The sequence below is a fragment of the Nerophis ophidion genome, linkage group LG04, assembly GCF_033978795.1.
Source record: "Nerophis ophidion isolate RoL-2023_Sa linkage group LG04, RoL_Noph_v1.0, whole genome shotgun sequence".
Lineage (NCBI taxonomy): Eukaryota > Metazoa > Chordata > Actinopteri > Syngnathiformes > Syngnathidae > Nerophis > Nerophis ophidion.
The window spans coordinates 32446373-32466109 of record NC_084614.1 but is presented as its reverse complement, the minus strand read 5'-3'; the positions used below and the strand labels follow the sequence as shown (position 1 = coordinate 32466109).

The following is a 19737-nucleotide window of genomic DNA, read 5'->3' as shown; positions in this document are numbered from 1 at the left end:
AATAAAAAAGGGAAATAAATAATATGAATCCAAAATGAAGGACTATTATGTTCTGTTTGGCTTTGGACTATAGTGTCTAGTTATTGCCAGTGTATATCATACACCTGTGAAATAATTGGACATTAAAACGTTAACATTTAACATGAAAAAAGACGTCTTAGCAAAGATCATGTGCAATGGAGTGACAACAAAAAGTATGGCCAAAATACAGCAAACATTTATTAAAAGGACAAAATATCAGCCATTGTCCACTTTAAAAGACATCATCAACATCACTTTGGCCTCCATGGCTGTCAATCCAGTTTGGTATATTAACTTTTTTTTTGTATCATCATAATTTGTTTCTGTATTTGTTCATTTGTTTTTTAAAATGTTTGTTTCAGGCTACTATCAAAACAGGCGTAAATGTGTGTGCATCTGATATTTCAGCGCTTTGAGTGTTTAGAAAAGCGCGATATAAATCTAAGTTATTATTATTATTATTATTTGCTGGAGGTCTTAGAACAGGGGTGTCAAACGTGCATGTTTTATCCGGCCCGCGGGATGAGTTTGCCAAGTCTAGAAATTAATCAGAAATTTTTGAATGAAAGAAACAGATGTTCAAAATGTGTCCACTAGATTTCGCAAAAGCAATTCTTTGAATCGTTTTAGACAATGCTACATATGTACAAAATAAACCACATGTTAGTACATCAGTCGAGGAAAATGATCAAACTACATAAGTAACAAACTGTAATTTAATTTTGATGTAATTTTTTTTTATCTTGATAGATTGAAAATTTACACCATTGAGTTGACTGATGAACATTATCACATCATTTACTTGAAAATATAAATAACGACTAATAAAGATAGAATACTATTAACCACAACATGGAAGTGTAAAAAAAACAACAACAACTTTATGATTTGTACATTTTGTTGTATTTTTAAACAAAAAAAAAAACAATCTGAAGTTGTCTTTATTTTTAAGTCATCGTGCAGTAATTTTACCAGTCCGGCCCACTTGGGAGTAGATTTTTCTCCATGTGGCCCCCGATCTAAAATTAGTTTGACACCCCTGTCTTAGAACGTGACACTTTTGAATTTATTGTACATAAAAAACAAGACTAGACTGCCAAATAAAGTTTTATAGTAAAAAGTTATCTTACAAAATACAAAGGAAGTGAATAAAAAAAAAAATTATGGAAGTGTCGGATGGATTTTTATAATAGCTTCAGCTAGAAAAACATTCCAAAATATATTCAAATCCACTTCTCTCCTAAGGTTAAAGGTCATGTCTGCTTACACCCAAACGCTGCCTTTCCTCTCCCTCTCTAAAGCACCCTGATGGCCGCAACAGCCGCCCACGACTGACTCCCTGCGTCGCGTGGGCGGCAGGTTCTTGTAGACGGCCCGGCTGTAGGGGATGAAGCACATGCCCAGCTGAAGGTGACGAGCCAGGCGACAGAAGGCGGCGAGCGCCAGCACCAGCAGGGGTGTGAGCAACAGAAAGCCAACAACCAGCAGAGCCACACAGCCGGCATCATCCAGCAGGTCTGAGCAGTACACTGAAGTTCCATGAGGCTGCACCTGCAGCAGTGAGACATATAATCAGAACTTTAGGTACAGTAAGTGCCTACAAAGAAGAAATTAATCAAAACGGCCATTAATTTATTCATTCATGAATTGTGTGCAACAACTGCTACATTGTTTTACTGATAAACATTGTATTTGGTACATTGCTTATTTAAATATATTTTCAATAACTTATCATTTTTATTGTGATATAACTATTGTTATTAATTTCAATTCTAGACAAATGATAGAGAGCATATTTTGTGTCATGGTTAGGATATTGTTACATTTCATGAGATACAATGCACAACATAATATAATTTAATGAAGAAAATAATATATATATATATATATATATATATATATATATATATATATATATATATATATATTCAAGATTGTTTATTGTCATATTCACAGTTAAACAGACAGTTTTCCGTACAATGAAAATCTTATTTTGCTAGTCTAGCCTTCAACAAGTCACATGGTACTTAGCTAAAATAAAATAAAAATAAAAAATGTAAAAAACAAGGTACAATGAGTAACATAAAATTATTGCACATTATGATTCACGGTCAACAGTATAAATATGGAGGTGACTTTGAGTCACAGCAGCAGTTAAAAGTGTCTTTAGTGACCAAAGGTGAAAAGTGTAGGCTCACAGCTCGGGGGTGGTCATGGTAGCTGTCTTTTGTTCAAAAGATATATATGTATGTATATATATATATATATATATATATATATATATATATATATATATATGTATATATATATATATATGTATATATATATATATATATATATATATATATATATACACACATACATATATATACACACATACATATTTATATACACATACATACATATATATAATATATATATATATATATATATATATATTATATATATATATAATATATATATATATATATACACACATACACATATATACACACATACATATTTATATACACATACATATATATATATATATATATATATATATATATATATATATATATATATATATATACATATATATATATATATATATACATACATCTATATACATATATATATGTGTGTGTGTGATTATATATATATATATACACACATAATAAATATATATATATATATATTTATATATATACTTACTATATATGTATATATCTATATCAACATTTATATATGTATATATACATATTATATATATATATATATATATATATATATATATATTTATATATACATACATACATTCATATATATATACATACATATATATACATATATACATACATATATATTCATACATGCAGATACATACATATACATACATATATACAGATATATATACACATACATGTACATATATATATATATATATATGGATATATATATATATATATATATATATATATATATATATATATATATATATATATATATATATATATATATATACATATCCATACATCCATCCATCCATTTTCTATTGCTTATTCCCTTTGGGGTCGCGGGGGGCGCTGGTGCCTATCTCAGCTACAATCGGGCGGAAGGCGGGGTACACCCAGGACAAGTCGCCACCTCATCACAGTATATATATACCGATATATATATATATATATATATATATATATATATATATACATCTATATATGTATATATATATCAATCAATCAATCAATCAATCAATGTTTACTTATATAGCCCTAAATCACTAGTGTCTCAAAGGGCTCCACAAACCACTACGACATCCTCGGTAGGCCCACATAAGGGCAAGGAAAACTCACACCCAGTGGGACGTCGGTGACCATGATGACTATGAGAACCTTGGAGAGGAGGAAAGCAATGGATGTCCAGCGGGTCTAACATGATACTGTGAAAGTTCAATCCATAATGGATGCAACACAGTCGCGAGAGTCCAGTCCAAAGCGGATCCAACACAGCAGCGAGAGTCCCGTTCACAGCGGAGCCAGCAGGAAACCATCCCAAGCGGAGGCGGATCAGCAGCGCAGAGATGTCCCAAGCCGATACACAGGCAGGTAGTACATGGCCACCGGATCGGACCGGACCCCCTCCACAAGGGAGAGTGGGACATAGAAGAAAAAGAAAAAAATATATAATATATACACAGATATATACATATACACACACATACATGTCTGTATATATATATATATATATATATATATATATATATATATATATATATATATACAGACATTTTTACATATACATGTCCAAGTACCACCATGAATAGTATTTGGGTACTATCACATCTGGCTCAGCCAGTGACCTCCAGGAAAGGCTGAATGAAAACTACGAAAAAAATGGTGACTACTTGAGAGAAAGTGGACAGCTCAGAGAGACAACAACCGTGGTAGGAAAGGCCAGCCGCTTGACAGGCAGCTCCCATGAGTGGGCACCCAAATCTTGCAACGAAGAACTCCCAGGGATGCTCGAGAGGTAGAGAGGCTGAGCATCCCAACCGAACGGAATTACCTGTAATGACTCAAGCAAATAGATAACAGAATATAAACGCATTCTGTATATGCGGCAAGGTGTGCAAGAACTCAAGGGATCTGAAAAGCCACCAGATTAAGAGGACCTGCCTTAGTAAAGAACCAGTGAAGCAACGCTTGGTAATGGCAGCTGATACAACAGTCTTTGGTGTACATGGCCAGACGGAGGAGGAGCCAGGTCCGGAGCTTCTCCTCAGTACCCAAAGCCTCCAAGGAATACAAATCCCCCCCACCGAGCAGGAAATTGGTAAACCGCCAGATGAATTGGTCTGTCGCCAACAATGAGGAGTGGACCAAGCTGGATGACAACGTGGACAAAATAACTTGTTTCAAAGGGTGACGCTGACCAGAAACCCCATTACCATGCACTCACTCATTATAAATGGAGGAGCTGAATGTTTGGGAGTGGAACAGAAGCAAGGAGCAAGAACCCCAGCAAAGCTCAATCGGCGTAAAGTCAAGTTAAGCCAGCTGGGACAGGGCCTGAAAAGAAGAGAGAGGAAGAAGAATAAGAGATCTGCTCTGTTGGAACTCACTATCATCATAAGAAAGAAGCTCATTATGTTGAGGTGGGCGGAATGGCACCAAAGAAAGGGAAAGAAAAGGGCTTGGTAGCGATGTGCCTTTATTGGCAACCCCTTCACCTTCACCAAAAGGCTGCTGGGCCAGAAGCGAAGTGGCCACTTCACTCCCCCAGTAGAAGATATTGACCATCATTTCGGGACTACCTTTAGTGAAACTGAACAAGATCAGGAGCTTGGCCCTTGCAAGGCACTGGTGACACCTCCAGAACCAGTGTCTTAATTCAACAGCGAGGAGCCCATTCTTGCAGAGGTAAAAGGAAGCTGTCAAAGCTGCAAGATCTGGTTCGGTTCCTGGCCCCAGTTGTGTACCCTACAAGGTCTCTAAGCAGTGTCCACAACTCCTCAAACATCTTTGGAAGAGTTTGAACGTGATATGGCGAAGAGGGAAAGTTGCTAGCCAGTGGAGACATGCTGAGGTGTTTAGATCCCAAAGGAAAAGAACTCCAGCAACATTGAGCAGTTCCGTTTAATATTGCTGCTCAGCGTTGAGATAGCTTTTCTTTAAGATTGTGACGCAATGGCTGACTGGGGTTCCTATTGAAGAAGAACGCTTTCATAGACACCTCTGTCCAGTGGGGGGGAGTACTTGGAGTGCCTGGATGACTGGAGCATACAGTCGGGGTAGCGTAGTTTGTCTGCCAGGCAAAGGAAAGCAAGGCAGACTTGGCAACTCTCTGGCTTGACCTAACCAACGCCTACGGTTCAATCTCGTACAAACTTATAGAAACAGGACTGACAAGAAACTCGGTTCCAGGGAAGATCTGCAACCTTCTTATGGACTACTACAATAATTGCATCGCAATAATCTAGTTACATCTGCCTGGCACTGCCTGAAGAGGGGCGTAATTACCGGCTGTAATTATATTCCTTGGCCGTGAACATGACTGTAAAGTTTGCGGGGACTGAAAACAAAGTGCCAAAATCTAAATCTGGGACACAGCATCGCCCCATAAAGGTGTGAATGAATGATGGGTTCCCACTTCACTGTGAGCGCTTTGAGTATCTAACAATAGAAAAGCGCGATTTAAATCTAATCCATTATTATTATTATTATTATTATTATTATTTATTGATGACTTACCATTGATGAGCACATCTCTGCTCGGGTGCAGGTGGCTCCTTTACGGTCTTGAACGTTTCAGCACATGGGCAAGGTTGAGCTTTAAGCCGCTATACAATTGGAGGGACCAATGGTAACTGAAAGACCTGTCAAGAGCCTGGGCAAAATCTAAAGTTGGCCTTGGCAGGAAGTGTTGTGAAGTCCGGTAGGAGGTGGCAGGCAGAAAAAGCCGTAAGCAGATCGAAGGCACGGCTGAGGCACAAGACTTTGGTGGGTACCATGGCAACGGGGAGGGCAGACCTTGGTTGCTAAGCCACACTACCAGTAGGCCAGTGGAAAGGAAAACCACCAACTGGTTCTAGACGAGATCCGTGCAGAGGTGGAGGAAGAATGTCGCAGGAAGATAGTCAGCATCTCCAAGCAAGGAGCGTGGACAGGGTGGATGCATGCAGAACCTGGCAAACTCATCTGGGCAAAGTTCTAGAGGGACAAACCTCTGTGCACAAAGTTCCTCATACAGATTGTGTGTGATGTTTTACCAAGCCCGGCCAACGTGTACAATTGGGGCCTAGCAGACACTCCGGAGTGCAATCTGTGCCAGAAGAAATGCTCCCTGGAGAAAATCCTGAGCTGTTGCCCAAAGGCCCTAAGGGCCAAAGAGGCAAGAGGTCCAAATACTCTGAACTCATCGCAGTGGCTGGAAATCCCGCCTTGAACCAATCGAAATTTGTTGCAGATGTTTTGCAGGTCACTTCCTTCAGCAGGTGTTCAAACTCCTTGGCATCAGTCGAGAAAAGCCACCAAAAACATCCTCAAAACTGCAGAAAAGGACTACCAGTGGTTGTGGATCTGTAAGGGAGGATCTGTGGTGTGTGATTTAGACACAATGGATGATGCCAGACACGGCCAACATACCGTTGATGACTGCAATGATCAGATTCTGAGCCGAGACAAAGACGGCACAGGCCCAGCAGTTCAGAGAGACCCTTAGTTCCAGTGAAGGTTCAGCGATTTGTCATTGATTCTCTGATCATCTCTGGCTGGGACGCTCAGGATGTTCCAATGATTACAGATGAGGAACAATATATACATATACATATACATATACATATATATATATATATATATATATATATATATATACATATATATATATATATATATATATATATATATATATATGTATATATATATATATATATATATATATATATATATATATATATATATATATATAAACCACACCAGGCTTGGCTTTGCTTTTTTAAACTTGCCTATTATGTAGTTACATTTCATGACAAAATAATATAATTGAAATAGTATGATATATATAAGACATTTAACATAATATAAAATAATGTAATGTAATATAATATACTAGGCCCTGCGATGAGGTGGCGACTTGTCCAGGGTGTACCCCGCCTTCCGCCCGATTGTAGCGGAGATAGGCGCCAGCGCCCCCCGCCACCCCTCAAGGGAATAAGCGGTAGAAAATGGATGGATGGATAATATACTAGACTATGCTATATATTATAGTATATTACATATAGGGGCTTCACGGTGGAAGAGGGGTTAGTGCGTCTGCCTCACAATACGAAGGTCCTGCAGTCCTGGGTTCAAATCCAGGCTTGGGATCTTTCTGTGTGGAGTTTGCATGTTCTCCCCGTGAATGCGTGGGTTCCCTCCGGGTACTCCGGCTTCCTCCCACTTCCAAAGACATGCACCTGGGGATAGGTTGATTGGCAACACTAAATTGGCCCTAGTGTGTGAATGTGAGTGTGAATGTTGTCTGTCTATCTGTGTTGGCCCTGCGATGAGGTGGCGACTTGTCCAGGGTGTACCCCGCCTTCCGCCAGATTGTAGCTGAGATAGGCGCCAGCGCCCCCCGCGACCCCGAAAGGGAATAAGCGGTAGAAAATGGATGGATATTACATATAATGTATTAGAATTTAGTATAATAAATTAAAATGAAAATAAAGTAAAGTGAAATAAAATAGAATGTGATTTGAAATAATAATATGTAATGTAAATTATTATATGTAAAGTATGGATGGAGGGATGGATAATATAATGTTATGTAATATAGTACAGTATATAATGATGTACTAGATTATATCAGGCATTGCCTTATTTTGTCTATATAATGTAATGTATATAATACAATATAATGTAATGGGACACAATGCAACATGACATAATACAATTTTGTTTTAAATTTGTGAATTTTGAAAAAATATATGATTGTGATTATAATCTGTATGTTATTTAGAATACAAATATTTTTTTTTACTATTGCTTTGTCCATTGTGAACACATTGATTCAACCATCAGATATGTTTATTTGCTCTTACAGAGCTTCAAATACAGTATACAGTAAAACAAATATTACTGTCTATGAACTGCAGGGCACTAGTTTACCAGCTATTCCATATATAATAACAATATAATAAGATACAACGGCATGGGAAACGGATATCATTGTTTAAGTTTCTGTACTTTTTCAATTTGTCACTTTCTAATGCACTTACTGTAGTTTCAGTGAATGCATCACACTATTGTGTTTGTACCTTTTATAAAAGAAACATTTTTACCACTCAAATTTGTCAAATTCCAGGGTTGGACCTGAGAAAGTAAGCATGCGTTGCATACAGAAATAAAAACTACGAATGCGCAGCTGTCCAAAATTAATCGTTAATCTCCAGGAAGTCTGGGGAAGATATTTAAAAACAGTATCAGGTCACTAAGAGATGAACGAAATGGACTAAATAGAAAAGGAGTAAAAAATGATGTACAGACCGTGGAGTGACACAGGAAGCCAAATATGATCATGATGAGCGCAGGCGTAAGGATGATGCCAAACACGGCGCCGGCCAACATGCCGTTGATGACTGCGATGATCAGATTCTGAGCCGTGACCAAGACGGAGCAGGCCCAGCAGTCCAGGGAGCCCCTCAGCTCCAGGGGGGAGTCAGCGACCTCACTGCCACCCATGGAGTACGGAGGGGGCACCACTCCGCCTCCCCCTCTGGAGGGGGAGGTGGGCTCAGAGGGGGGCTGCTCCGACGTCTTCTCCAATGTTCCATTGCGTGACAGACTCATGTTTCTGGTGGAGAATCTGCAGGAGAGAAACAAATAATTTATCATAAATACATATACACTGCAAAAAGTCACTGTTCAAAAACAAGAAAAAAATATATACAAAAATGAGGGGTATTTTATTTTAACTAAGCAAAATTATCTGCCAATAGAACAAGAAAATGTGGCTTGTCAAGACTTTCCAAAACAAGTCAAATTAGCTAACTTCAATGAACCCAAAAATACCTTAAAATACGTATATTCTCACTAATAACAAGTGCAATTCTCTTGGTAGAAAAAAAGAGCTTTTTGCTTAATTTGTTGAAAAATATTCTTAAATTAAGTAAATGCTAATGCCATTATTTTGACATATTGATATGCGTTCGGCAGCATGATTTTTTTTTTCATGCTTGAAGTAATAAATTATTGCTTTAAAAAAGTAGTTTTATACTTATGAGTGTCAATGACACAGCAGTTGATATTCTAGTTTCAGGCATGTTTTACTCAATATAGGTCATAAAATGTCAGCAACAAGCTGTAATATCTTACTGAGATCATTTAGGACCAAAACCCTTAAAACAAGTAAAACATAAACTCTGCTTAGTGAGAAGACTTATCTTATCAGACAGAAAATAAGCAAATATCACCCTTATTTGAGATATTTCATCTTAATTAGATATCAGTTTTTGCAGTGTAGGCATGATACAGTGGAACTCAAAAGATTGTACAATTTCAACCAACATGCCTGAAAAGTCAAACATACAGTAACTTAGAGGATGCAAATTGAAAGATGCGGGGATCACTTTGGTATGTTTTAAAGATGCTCAAAACAATTCTGTGGAATGAGTTGAATTGTTGTATACATACAAAACTAGGTATGAACTATGAACTGAAAAAGCCCCCTGGGCCACATCACTTTAGACCCCATAAAGCAACACTTTGGTGTTTCGGGCCTCACAGCTGTGGAGTTGTTCACTACAACATTTGAGACATGAGGCTTATTTTTATTGTCTGGCTTTTTCTCAACTGTTAGTCTGCGTTTTTATGCACGGTGGTTGTTTTAGTGATTCTACTTATACCACTCTTTTAGTCAATGAACAACGCTCGTTTCTTTTTGTGCTATAAAAATACAGCCATATCTCAGTTTTCGTAGGATTTGATTTTAGTTTTTTATACACCATCTCAATTATCGAACAACTTAAACTATAGTGGTCCCTCGTCACATCATGCTTCAAATACTATGATATTACCACCTCACAGATTTTAGTTTTTTCTTTGCGTGTGTATGTATTGACAACTTGCGATGAGGTTGCACCCCCGCAACCACAAAAGGGACAAATGGTAGAAAATGGATGGATGGATTTTTCTACAACATTTTCCCTCTAAACTCAGCATTTTCAAGGATGGAAATGGCAAAATAAAATAAACTATCAAGACTCCTGTAGTATTGGCCACCAGATGAGACCAAACCAATCAGGTCAGGCTGTTTAGTATTGTGGTCACTGATTGGCTGAGCCTCAGGCCGCCTTACTATATGGGATTAAACGAGTGCAAAAGTGACTAAACATAATGTTGAAAAATGTATCTGGAAGTCAGAAAACAATTTTTTGCCCACTTAGGAAAATATTGTATTCATCATTTTATTGGTATAGTATAGTTTTAAGATGGGACATTCAAGTCCCATCGTAAAACTCATTTGTATCCTCTATCCTTTAAATCAGGGGTGTCCAAACTTTTACCACAGAGGGCCACACACAGAAAAATTTAAGCATGCGGGGGCCATTTTGATATTTTTCCATCCATCTATCCATTTTCTACTGTTTATTCCCTTTTGGGGTTGCGGAGTGGGGAGGGGGCGCTGGTGCCTATCTCAGCTATTTTCAAACCATAACAAAATATATGTTTTTTTTTTTTTTTTATCCTTAGGGCTCCTGGGGAGCATAGAGGGTCTCAGTCAGTAAAATGTTAAAAATAAGTCAAATTATTATTATTTATTTTCATCTAATGCTTACAGTAAATCTCTATGTCTATGAGGTTGATATAAAGTAAAACAAACAAGGTTGTATGCCTTTTCTGTCAAAGACAACTTTGTTTTTTTATAGTAAAACTGAAATATGCAGTATTTAGATAGATAGATTAGACTTAGACTTCCTTTTTTATTGTCATTCAAATTTGAACTTTACAGTACAAATAAGAACTACATTTTGTTGCATTAGCTCTTGGTAGTGCAGGATAAAAAAAAGCAATAGGGTGCAGATATAAATAAATAGATTAATGTACAGATAAATATATTGCACTTTTGCATATGCATCCAGGTTTATGGATGTATGTTGTATTAACTTTTTATTCCAGCGAGTTAATCCATTTTGGGGGGAGTTGAGGGGATAATTTAATTATGACGCGTTCAAGAGTGAGGGAAGAAGCTGTTACAGAACCTGGAGGTTCTGCTTCGAAGGCTGCAGAACCTCTTTCTAAAGTCCAGCAGTGAAAACAGTCTTTGTTGGGGGTGGGAGGAGTCTTTGCAGATTTTGTGAGCCCTGGTCAGGCAGCGGCTTATTGCGATCTCCTGGATAGGAGCAAGAGGAGTCCTGATTATCTTTTCCGCCGTCCTCACCACTCTTTGGAGAGACTTCCAGTCTGAGGCATTGCAGGCTCCAGTCCAGACAGAGATGCTGCTGGTCAGTAGGCTCTCTAGTGCCTCTGTAGAATGTGGTGAGAATGGAGGGAGGGAGCTGTGCTCTTTTCATCCGACGCAAAAACTAGATGGATAGTACTTTATTGATTACTTCAGGAGAGTTCCTTTATTTAGCAATTAAAGCCCTCAAAGATCAATAATGCAGGACACCATTGATTTTAATTATTTAGTATTTTTGAGTAATCACAGTGAAAAGTTAAATAAAATCCTACTAAATATATTAGAGATCCGAAAGGTTCCCCACTCATAAAGTGGTGCCTTTTTATTAGTTGTTGTTGTTTTTTTTTTACTTTCATCACTTAAATTTCAAGATCATCTTCCGATGTGTCTGTCGATTTTAAGTTTGAACTATTAATTTGTTTGTTTTATGCTCTTTTGTCAAAACGTTGATGTTTTTATATGGCAACCACACAACATATGCAATATTTTTTCCACATAAAACATTTTAAAGTGATAATTTTTAAGTAATAATTTATTATAAAATAGATTTTTTGTCCCTTTTTTTCTGAGCAATGGAAAAAAAAGAAAATAAAGACAAAAGGAAAAAAAAACTGCCTGCATGGCAGCTGTGTGTCAACATTGCCACTTTTTCTCATTAGATTTCCCCTCATTCCACTTTTTTTTAAATGTTTTGTTTTTATTTTTGCATTACTATCAATTTTGCAATTTTTGCAGAATGTGTGGTGGGCCGATAAACGATTAGCTGCGGGCCGCAAATGGCCCCCAGGCCGCACTTTGGACACCCCTACTTTAAATAGACCCCCTTTTTAGACCAGTTGATCTGCCGTTTCTTTTCTTTTCTGCTCTGCCCCCTTCTTCCTTGTGGAAGGGGGGGCACGGGTCCGGTAAACATGGATGAAGTGCTGGCTGTCCAGAGTCGGGACCCGGGGTGGACCGCTCGCCTGTGCTTTGGTTGGGGACATCTCTGCGCTGCTGACCCGTCTCCGCTCGGGATGGTCTCCTGCTGGCCCCGCTATGGACTGGACTCTCACTATTGTGTTAGATCCACTATGGACTGGACTTTCACAACATTATGCTAGACCCACTCAACGTTTATTGCATCCGGTCTCCCCTAGAGGGGTTCTCTCCAAGGTTTCTCACAGTCATTCACATTGACATCCCACTGGGTTGTGAGTTTTTCCTTGCCCTTATGTGGGATCTGAACCGAGGATGTCGTTGTGGCTTGTGCAGCCCTTTGAGACACTTGTGATTTAGGGCTATATAAATAAACATTGATTAATTTATTGATTGATTGATTGAATTAATGATTCTTACTTTGCAGAAATGGATGTATTGCCATGTCCTGGAGCAATTAACAGCAATACATGCGGATTATTGTAGTTTGTTTGTCCGTGTGTCATTCAGCACCCTCAAGTTGCAAAACAAAGAATCCAATGCAGTGGGGACATAAGCGCTGTAATTTTTATTTAATTTTTTTAAATGAAAAATAAGCCACCATGGTACCAAAGACAGTTGCGAGTGCAAGCACTTTGATGAAGAAGCAGAGAAACACTGTTGAATTCCTGAAAGAAACCTAAAGTGGCACTCGTGTGCCTCTCCTCTCCGTCTTTATGCCTATTGCCATTTGGTTATAAACAATTATTTATCTATTTAATTCATCATTTATTTACAAGTTTGTACATTTCACTTTGTTTACTGCGTGTAAAACTATACTTATTTTCTATTAAAAAATGTTTTGTGTTAATATTTTCCGTGGTCTGGAACTAATTAATTCAATGCTACCTCAAGTTAGTGTTTTCAGATAAAAGCTGACGACTCTCAGCGGCACAAGCGGTAGAAAATGGATGGATGGATGGATGGATTCTTAACCAGCTCCCCTCTCCCCCTTCTTAAAATCTGTCCAAACCAACCCCAATTGTTTGTGTTAGGTTTGTGCTGCAAACATTTTTGTTTCTGCCGTTATGGCTAATTTTATTTTATACGGAAAAAATGACAGTTACATTACATTACAGTAGATAAGGTAGTATTTTGCATGAGTGAAGAACGAGTAAACAATTCACCACCGACCTGTTAAGACCTGATAAGTCCGAAAAAGAAAGATATGATACAATGTTATTTGCTCACAGATGCTACCTGGTGATTGTTTGAGCGCACTCGAGCTCGTCCTGCATACTACAGCTCCTTAATGCTTAAATCACACGCATGATTCTCACAGGAATGAGGTAAAAATAGAACCTTAACTACTGTAGTTAGTGTAGCAAAATGCCACAGTGAACCCTGCAAGATCCGACAAAAACTTCTGGTCTTACTCGCTAGCATTAGAGAGATGGACATAACTTTGTTTTTCCAAGCATCGGAAGAAAATAAGGGAGTGTGAAGAAGATGTGGAGGATATTCATTAAATTAGGAAAATATATCGTAACAAACTTGGTGAAACACATTGAATGCATCGCTACTAGTCTGCACTATACTGATGCAGGAAGAGTCGATAACGCCAGCCAAGAATGTTAAAATAATATCCAAATAGTGGGCATTCATACATTAATTATGAAAAAGCTGCTGATGTTGTATTTTACTGAGGATCAGCTGGAAAGCGATAGGTAGAAGTCCACTCTCCAAGCTAAATGCAGTACATTATTATTACATTACTTCATGAAGACTACTATAGCTGTTTCTACTACATTCTATTTTATTATTTTTATACTATTTTATTATTTAAAAGGGATGTTGAATGTAAAATGGTGCTCTTTTGGGCGGCTAAAAAAACAATTAAATAGATTTCCATTAATGTCAATGGGAAACTTTGATTTGAGATACAAGCGTTTTGAGGTAAGCGCTCCATCATAAAATCAATTAAGCTTGTAAGTTGAGGTACTACTGCAATTCTTAGACGGGTTTTCGTACGATTCTGTCTTTTTTGGCCCACAAAAATGGAGGTACCACTGTACATCACAACAGTTACTGCTTTGTTTGACTAACATCCATTGAGCCATATTCTACCGCTTCTACTGGTCATACTGGTGGTAGGGTCCATGGCACCTGGAGCCTATCCCAGTTTGCCCGGATTTGATGCTAGAAAATCACAGGAAGTTAAGTGAATATCGACCGTAGAAACCATCATTAACACAGCTTTATCCATCATCCACAATACCGATAAGTCAACACTAGCTAAAAATATAATTTTTCAACTTTCAAAATGGCGCAAAAACTGAAAATTCAAAAATTTATTCATGAAAATTAAGGGTTTTCTTCCATTGAAGGTCATTAAATAGGATATTCAATATGATGGTCACTGAGCCTGCAATCAGTTGGTTTAAATACGGAACACACATAATATATATAAAAAAAAGAAAAATCTTAATGGTCTAAAACTATGTGAAGCTGAACCTACGACCTTGTCCAAATCTCCCAAAATGTGTCCCGATCTTTTGTGCTACAAAAATATTTTGTTTGAGCCATTTCCATTTTTATGTTAATGTTTTATTTTAATTTTTTTACATAAACGTGTAATTAACATGTTATTAATCATAACTACACCCACATCAATGTCCATCCATCCATCCATTTTTTACCGCTTATTCCCTTTTGGGGTCGCGGGGGGCGCTGGCGCCTATCTCAGCTACAATCGGGCGGAAGGCGGGGTACACCCTGGACAAGTCGCCACCTCATCGCAGGGCCAACACAGATAGACAGACAACATTCACACTCACATTCACACACTAGGGCCAATTTAGTGTTGCCAATCAACCTATCAATGTCAAACTCTCCAAAACCTTTCCCATGCATGTTTGTGCAGCAAATACTTTAGTTTGTAATCTTTCGAGATCTGGGGGGGTTGGCGCTTCCCAGGGGGGCCTCGCAGACACATTCCACCAACATGCTGTGCTCTTATCTTGCTGTAAAATGTTTATATCTTGTATTACACTTGCAATGTGGGGACACAAAGACTTTTCTTTAAAAAAAAAAAAAAAAAAAAAAAAGGAAGAAGATGAAGACTGAAGTGTGGTAAAAGAGTGGAAAATCAGTCCTGCTTTAAGTGCAAGGAAATGGTGTGTGCTGACCCCACCTCCACGCTACAGGATAACCGAGAACAATGAAGCCACGCAGGAGATGAAAAATTCCTCTAATCAACGATGGCTTGGAACAATGTTCAGGCTGTGATTACTAATTTTTGTTTTGTTGAGCTACTTTAATACGCATGTGCTCGTATTTCCATGCCTTGTTTATTAATGAGCCCTGGGGAAAAAAATCACGTTACCATGTGACAAGATGCCATGTGACCATCAAAGTTAGTTTTTTTTCATGACTCTGAATTTGAATGGTTTGCTTAAAAAATATATTTAAATACTAAAGATCTTCACACTTTTCAGTGTAAAAATTAGTTGGTTTTTACTCACCGGGGAAGCAAAGATGTGCGTCCTCCTGCAGTTTTGATGCTGCAGCAACCTCAGAATTCCTGAGGATGAAGAAGATGTCAAAAATCTCCTTCTTCTGTAAAAAGTCCAAGAGGTGCTTACTGAAGTTCCTTCTCCTCGCTGGAGGGAATCATCTAGTATGTTCAACGTCTCACAAACATCAAGACTTCCCTCTCTCAGAATTGTGCCCACTTGAGGCGAATTCTGCTTTCTCACTGGCTTCTACGCTTCCTTCCGTCACAGTTGGTTTCCTCAGTCTGACTGCAGCTTGAGATATGACTCTGTGTGTGTGTGTGTGTGTGTGTGTGTGTGTGTGTGTGTGTGTGTGTGTTCTGAACACAGGCTGGTGTCTGGGCAGTGAAGGCTTTCTGTGATAAAACCCGAGCCCAGATGTGAATCCAGTGGGGTGGGAGGAGTGTTTATTTGGAGAGATTAGAGTAGTCACGGTGCGCTGCCTCAGGCACATCATTTTTACACTTTTTACACTCTCACTGATAAGTTTTTGGAATGAACAACAGCCAAAGTGTTTTAAAAAGACCGCAGTTGAAAAGTTTGTCAAATGAAAACAAACATATTGGCTTTGATTTGAACGTTCAGCTGAATTTCAATTGAAACTTTCCATCACCGAACACAACGGCGGTGTGACAAAGTGGGGACTTGGAGCCATTAGTGTCCTGCAGCTTGGAAAATAGAAACAAGCTGAAATATTGCGACTAATAAGTACTTTGTATTAGGAGTACAAAGTTTTGCTTTCTGTTCTAAAAGGCCTGACAAAAACCGTAACGAAACCTAAATATATCTCATAAGAAATACTACATGATTCAATATCAAAACAAATCACATTTCATAGGCAAGCAGATGTGCCCCTTTTGTACTTGGCTACCAAATTCTTTCATGAATTCAATACGTTTCTATCTTCTTTTTTTTTTAATTTAAAGTGTTAGCGGTAACACTTTAGTATGGGGAACATATTCACCTTTAATTAGTTGCTTACTAAAGTAAAAAAGACTTAATTTCGAGTTATTTGGACACTAGGGGAACATATAAGGGTTAGGGCAGGGGTGTCCAAAGTGCGGCCCGCAGCTCAATTTTAATTGGCCCGTGACTCATTCCATAGACCAGGGGTCGGCAACCCACGGCTCCGGAGCCGCATGCGGCTCTTTGGCCGCTCTGATGTGGCTCAGCTGCACAATCTCCGACCCCCCCGATTGTTACAGGGGGATTCCGGTTCTCGGAGCCTCTTCCGGACATCACCCGGGGTCAACATTCTTCGATTTTCACTCGGACAACAATATTGAGGTCGTGCCGTGATGGCTTTACTTTTAGCGCTCTCTACATTTTGACGTGTTTCACAAAATAAAGAAGACAATGGGAGCCGCAACCATTCTCGCGAATAACCGCTGGTGGTCACCTGTATAACAGTATTAAGGGCGTGCCATGAAGCCATTGCCTTTAACGCCTTCTACAACATGTACAAACATCTTGCCAGTACAGTAACATGTTGTATGTGGCTTCTGCAGATACACGTACACGACTGCAAGGCATACTGGGTGACACAGAGTACACTGAAGGTTGTGATATAAACAATTTTAACACTCTTACTAATATGCACCACACTGTGAACCCGCACCAAACAAGAATGACAAACACATTTCTGGAGAACATCCTCACAGTAACACAACATAAACGCAACACAACAAATACCCAGAATCCTTTGCATCCATGACTCTTCCTGACTATATTATACACCCCCGCCCACCTCAACCGACGCACGGAAGGGGGAGCGGGTTTTGGTGCTAGTGGGGTGTATAATATAGCCTGAAAGAGTCATGGATGCATAGCATTCTGGGTAATTGTTATGTTGCATTTATAATGTGTTACATTGCGGATGTTCTCCAGAAATGTGTTTGTCATTCTTGTTTGGTGTGGGTTCACAGTGTGGTGCATATTAGTAAGAGTGTTAAAATTGTTTATATCACAACCTTCAGTGTACTCTGTGTCACCCAGTATGCCTTGCAGTCGTGTACGTGTATCTGCGGAAGCCACATACAACATGTTGCTGTACTGTCAAGTTGTCTGTACATGTTGTAGAAGGCGTCAAAGGCAATGGCCTCATAGCACGCCCGTATTACTGCCATATGGGTGACCATCAGCAGATATTCGCGAGAATGATTGCGGCTCCCTTTGTCTTCTTTAATTTGTGAAACGGGTCAAAATGGCTCTTTGAGTAGTAAAGATTGCCGACCCCTGCCATAGACAAATTAAACAGCTCCCAAACTAGAACATAAAACTATGAAAAATTCAAAGGGACCAAATTCCTCAAAAGTGGGACCTGAAAACCAAAATGTTTAAATGTGACCAATTCTGCTGGGTCAAAAGTATACATACAGCAATGTTAATATTATGTTACATGCCCCTCGGCAAGTTTCACTGCAATAAGGTGCTTTTGGTAGCCATCCACGAGCTTCTGGTTGAATTTTTGACCACTACTCTTGACACAATTGTTGCGGATGAGCTAAATGTGTTGATTTTTCTGACATGGACTTGTTTCTTCGGCATTGTCCACACGTTGAAATCAGGAATTTTGGAAGGCCATTTTAAAACCTTAATTCTAGCCGGATTTAGCCATTTCTTTACCACTTTTGACGTGTGTTTGGAGTCATTGTTCTGTTGCAACACCCAACTGCGTCCAAGACCCAACCTCTGGGCTGATGATTTTAGGTTGAACTGCAAAACAGGCCCAGAGCATAATACTACCACCACCATGCTTGACGGTGGGATGGTGTCCCTGGGATTAAAGGCCTCACCTTTTCTCCTCCAAACATATTGCTGGGTATTGTGGCCAAACAGCTCAATATTTGTTACATCTGACATCACATGGACAGAGATAAGACCTTCTGGAGGAAAGTTCTGTGGTCAGATGACAGCCATGACATTATGTTCTTTAAATAATGTCATGTATTGCTACATTGATAGTAATAGTGATGATAGACGTACATAGCATTATCCTTTAATAATATCACTACTGCTATAATACAGTGTAATATTTGTTAGTATTGTATTATTACGATAACATTTTAGACAAATAGTGTGGTGGAGCATGTAATATTGTTATAGTATATGCAAGACGATTATTATTATTTACGTAAAAAAGATAATTGAGAATAAGTTATTTATCTATATAATATCCATTTAATATTTGGGTAATCAGGAAATGTATCAAACATTCAAACTTTTAGACAAAAAAATCATCAAGAAATTTTTTTCCTGCCTTAGTATAGTTGTACATAATCAGGAAATGTATATATTCACTAAAACTTAATACAAAATTAATGACAAAAAATTATTGGCCCATACATTATTGATATAGTATTTGTATAATCACAATATTTACCAGTTAATTAACAATTTACACGAATAACTGAGAACATGTCTTAGCCTCTTTAAAATGTACAATGTTATATTTGCACAATCCAAAAAATTTATAATCAAAAATTAGAGATGTCCGATAATGGCTTTTTTGCCGATACCCCAATGTTGTCCAAATCTTAATTACTGATTCCGATATCAACCGATACCGGTATATACAGTCGCGGAATTGACACATTATTATGCCTAATTTTGTTGTGATGCCTCGCTGGATGCATTCAACAATGTGACAAGGTTTTCCAAAATAAATCAACTCAAGTTATGGAAAAAAAATGCCAACATGGCACTGCCATATTTATTGTTGAAGTCACAAAGTGCATTATTATTATTTTTTTTTTAACATGCCAAACAGCAGCTTGGAATTTGGGATATTCTCTCCCCGAGGGGTCGGGGTTGGGGGAGGGGCGGGGGGTTGGGGGGGGGGGGGGTGTGT

At 38.3% G+C, this 19737-nt stretch overlaps 1 protein-coding gene across 2 annotated transcripts; it reads right to left on the bottom strand.

Moving 5' to 3' along the window:
* Window positions 1-195: 195 nt before the first annotated feature.
* On the bottom strand, window positions 196-16240 carry tmem88a (transmembrane protein 88 a). Of its 2 annotated transcripts, XM_061897850.1 has the most exons (4): window positions 15978-16240; window positions 15858-15916; window positions 8526-8844; window positions 196-1572 (listed from the first exon to the last, which is right to left on the bottom strand). In XM_061897850.1, exons 3-4 carry the CDS (start codon window positions 8826-8828, stop codon window positions 1285-1287), a joined length of 591 nt encoding a protein of 196 aa, XP_061753834.1. In that variant the 5' UTR covers window positions 8829-8844; window positions 15858-15916; window positions 15978-16240; the 3' UTR covers window positions 196-1284. The 2 variants fall into 2 exon arrangements, with proteins under 2 accessions (XP_061753834.1, XP_061753833.1); XM_061897849.1 differs by having other exon boundaries at window positions 15858-16238.
* Window positions 16241-19737: the final 3497 nt, after the last annotated feature.

Coding starts and splice junctions, on each gene's coding strand:
- tmem88a (XM_061897850.1), bottom strand. CDS start 8,828: ATGAGTCTGTCACGCAATGGAACATTGGAGAAGACGTCGGAGCAGCCC. Junction 1,573..8,525: donor GCTTCCTGTGTCACTCCACG/GTCTGTACATCA, acceptor TCACTGCTGCAG/GTGCAGCCTCATGGAACTTC.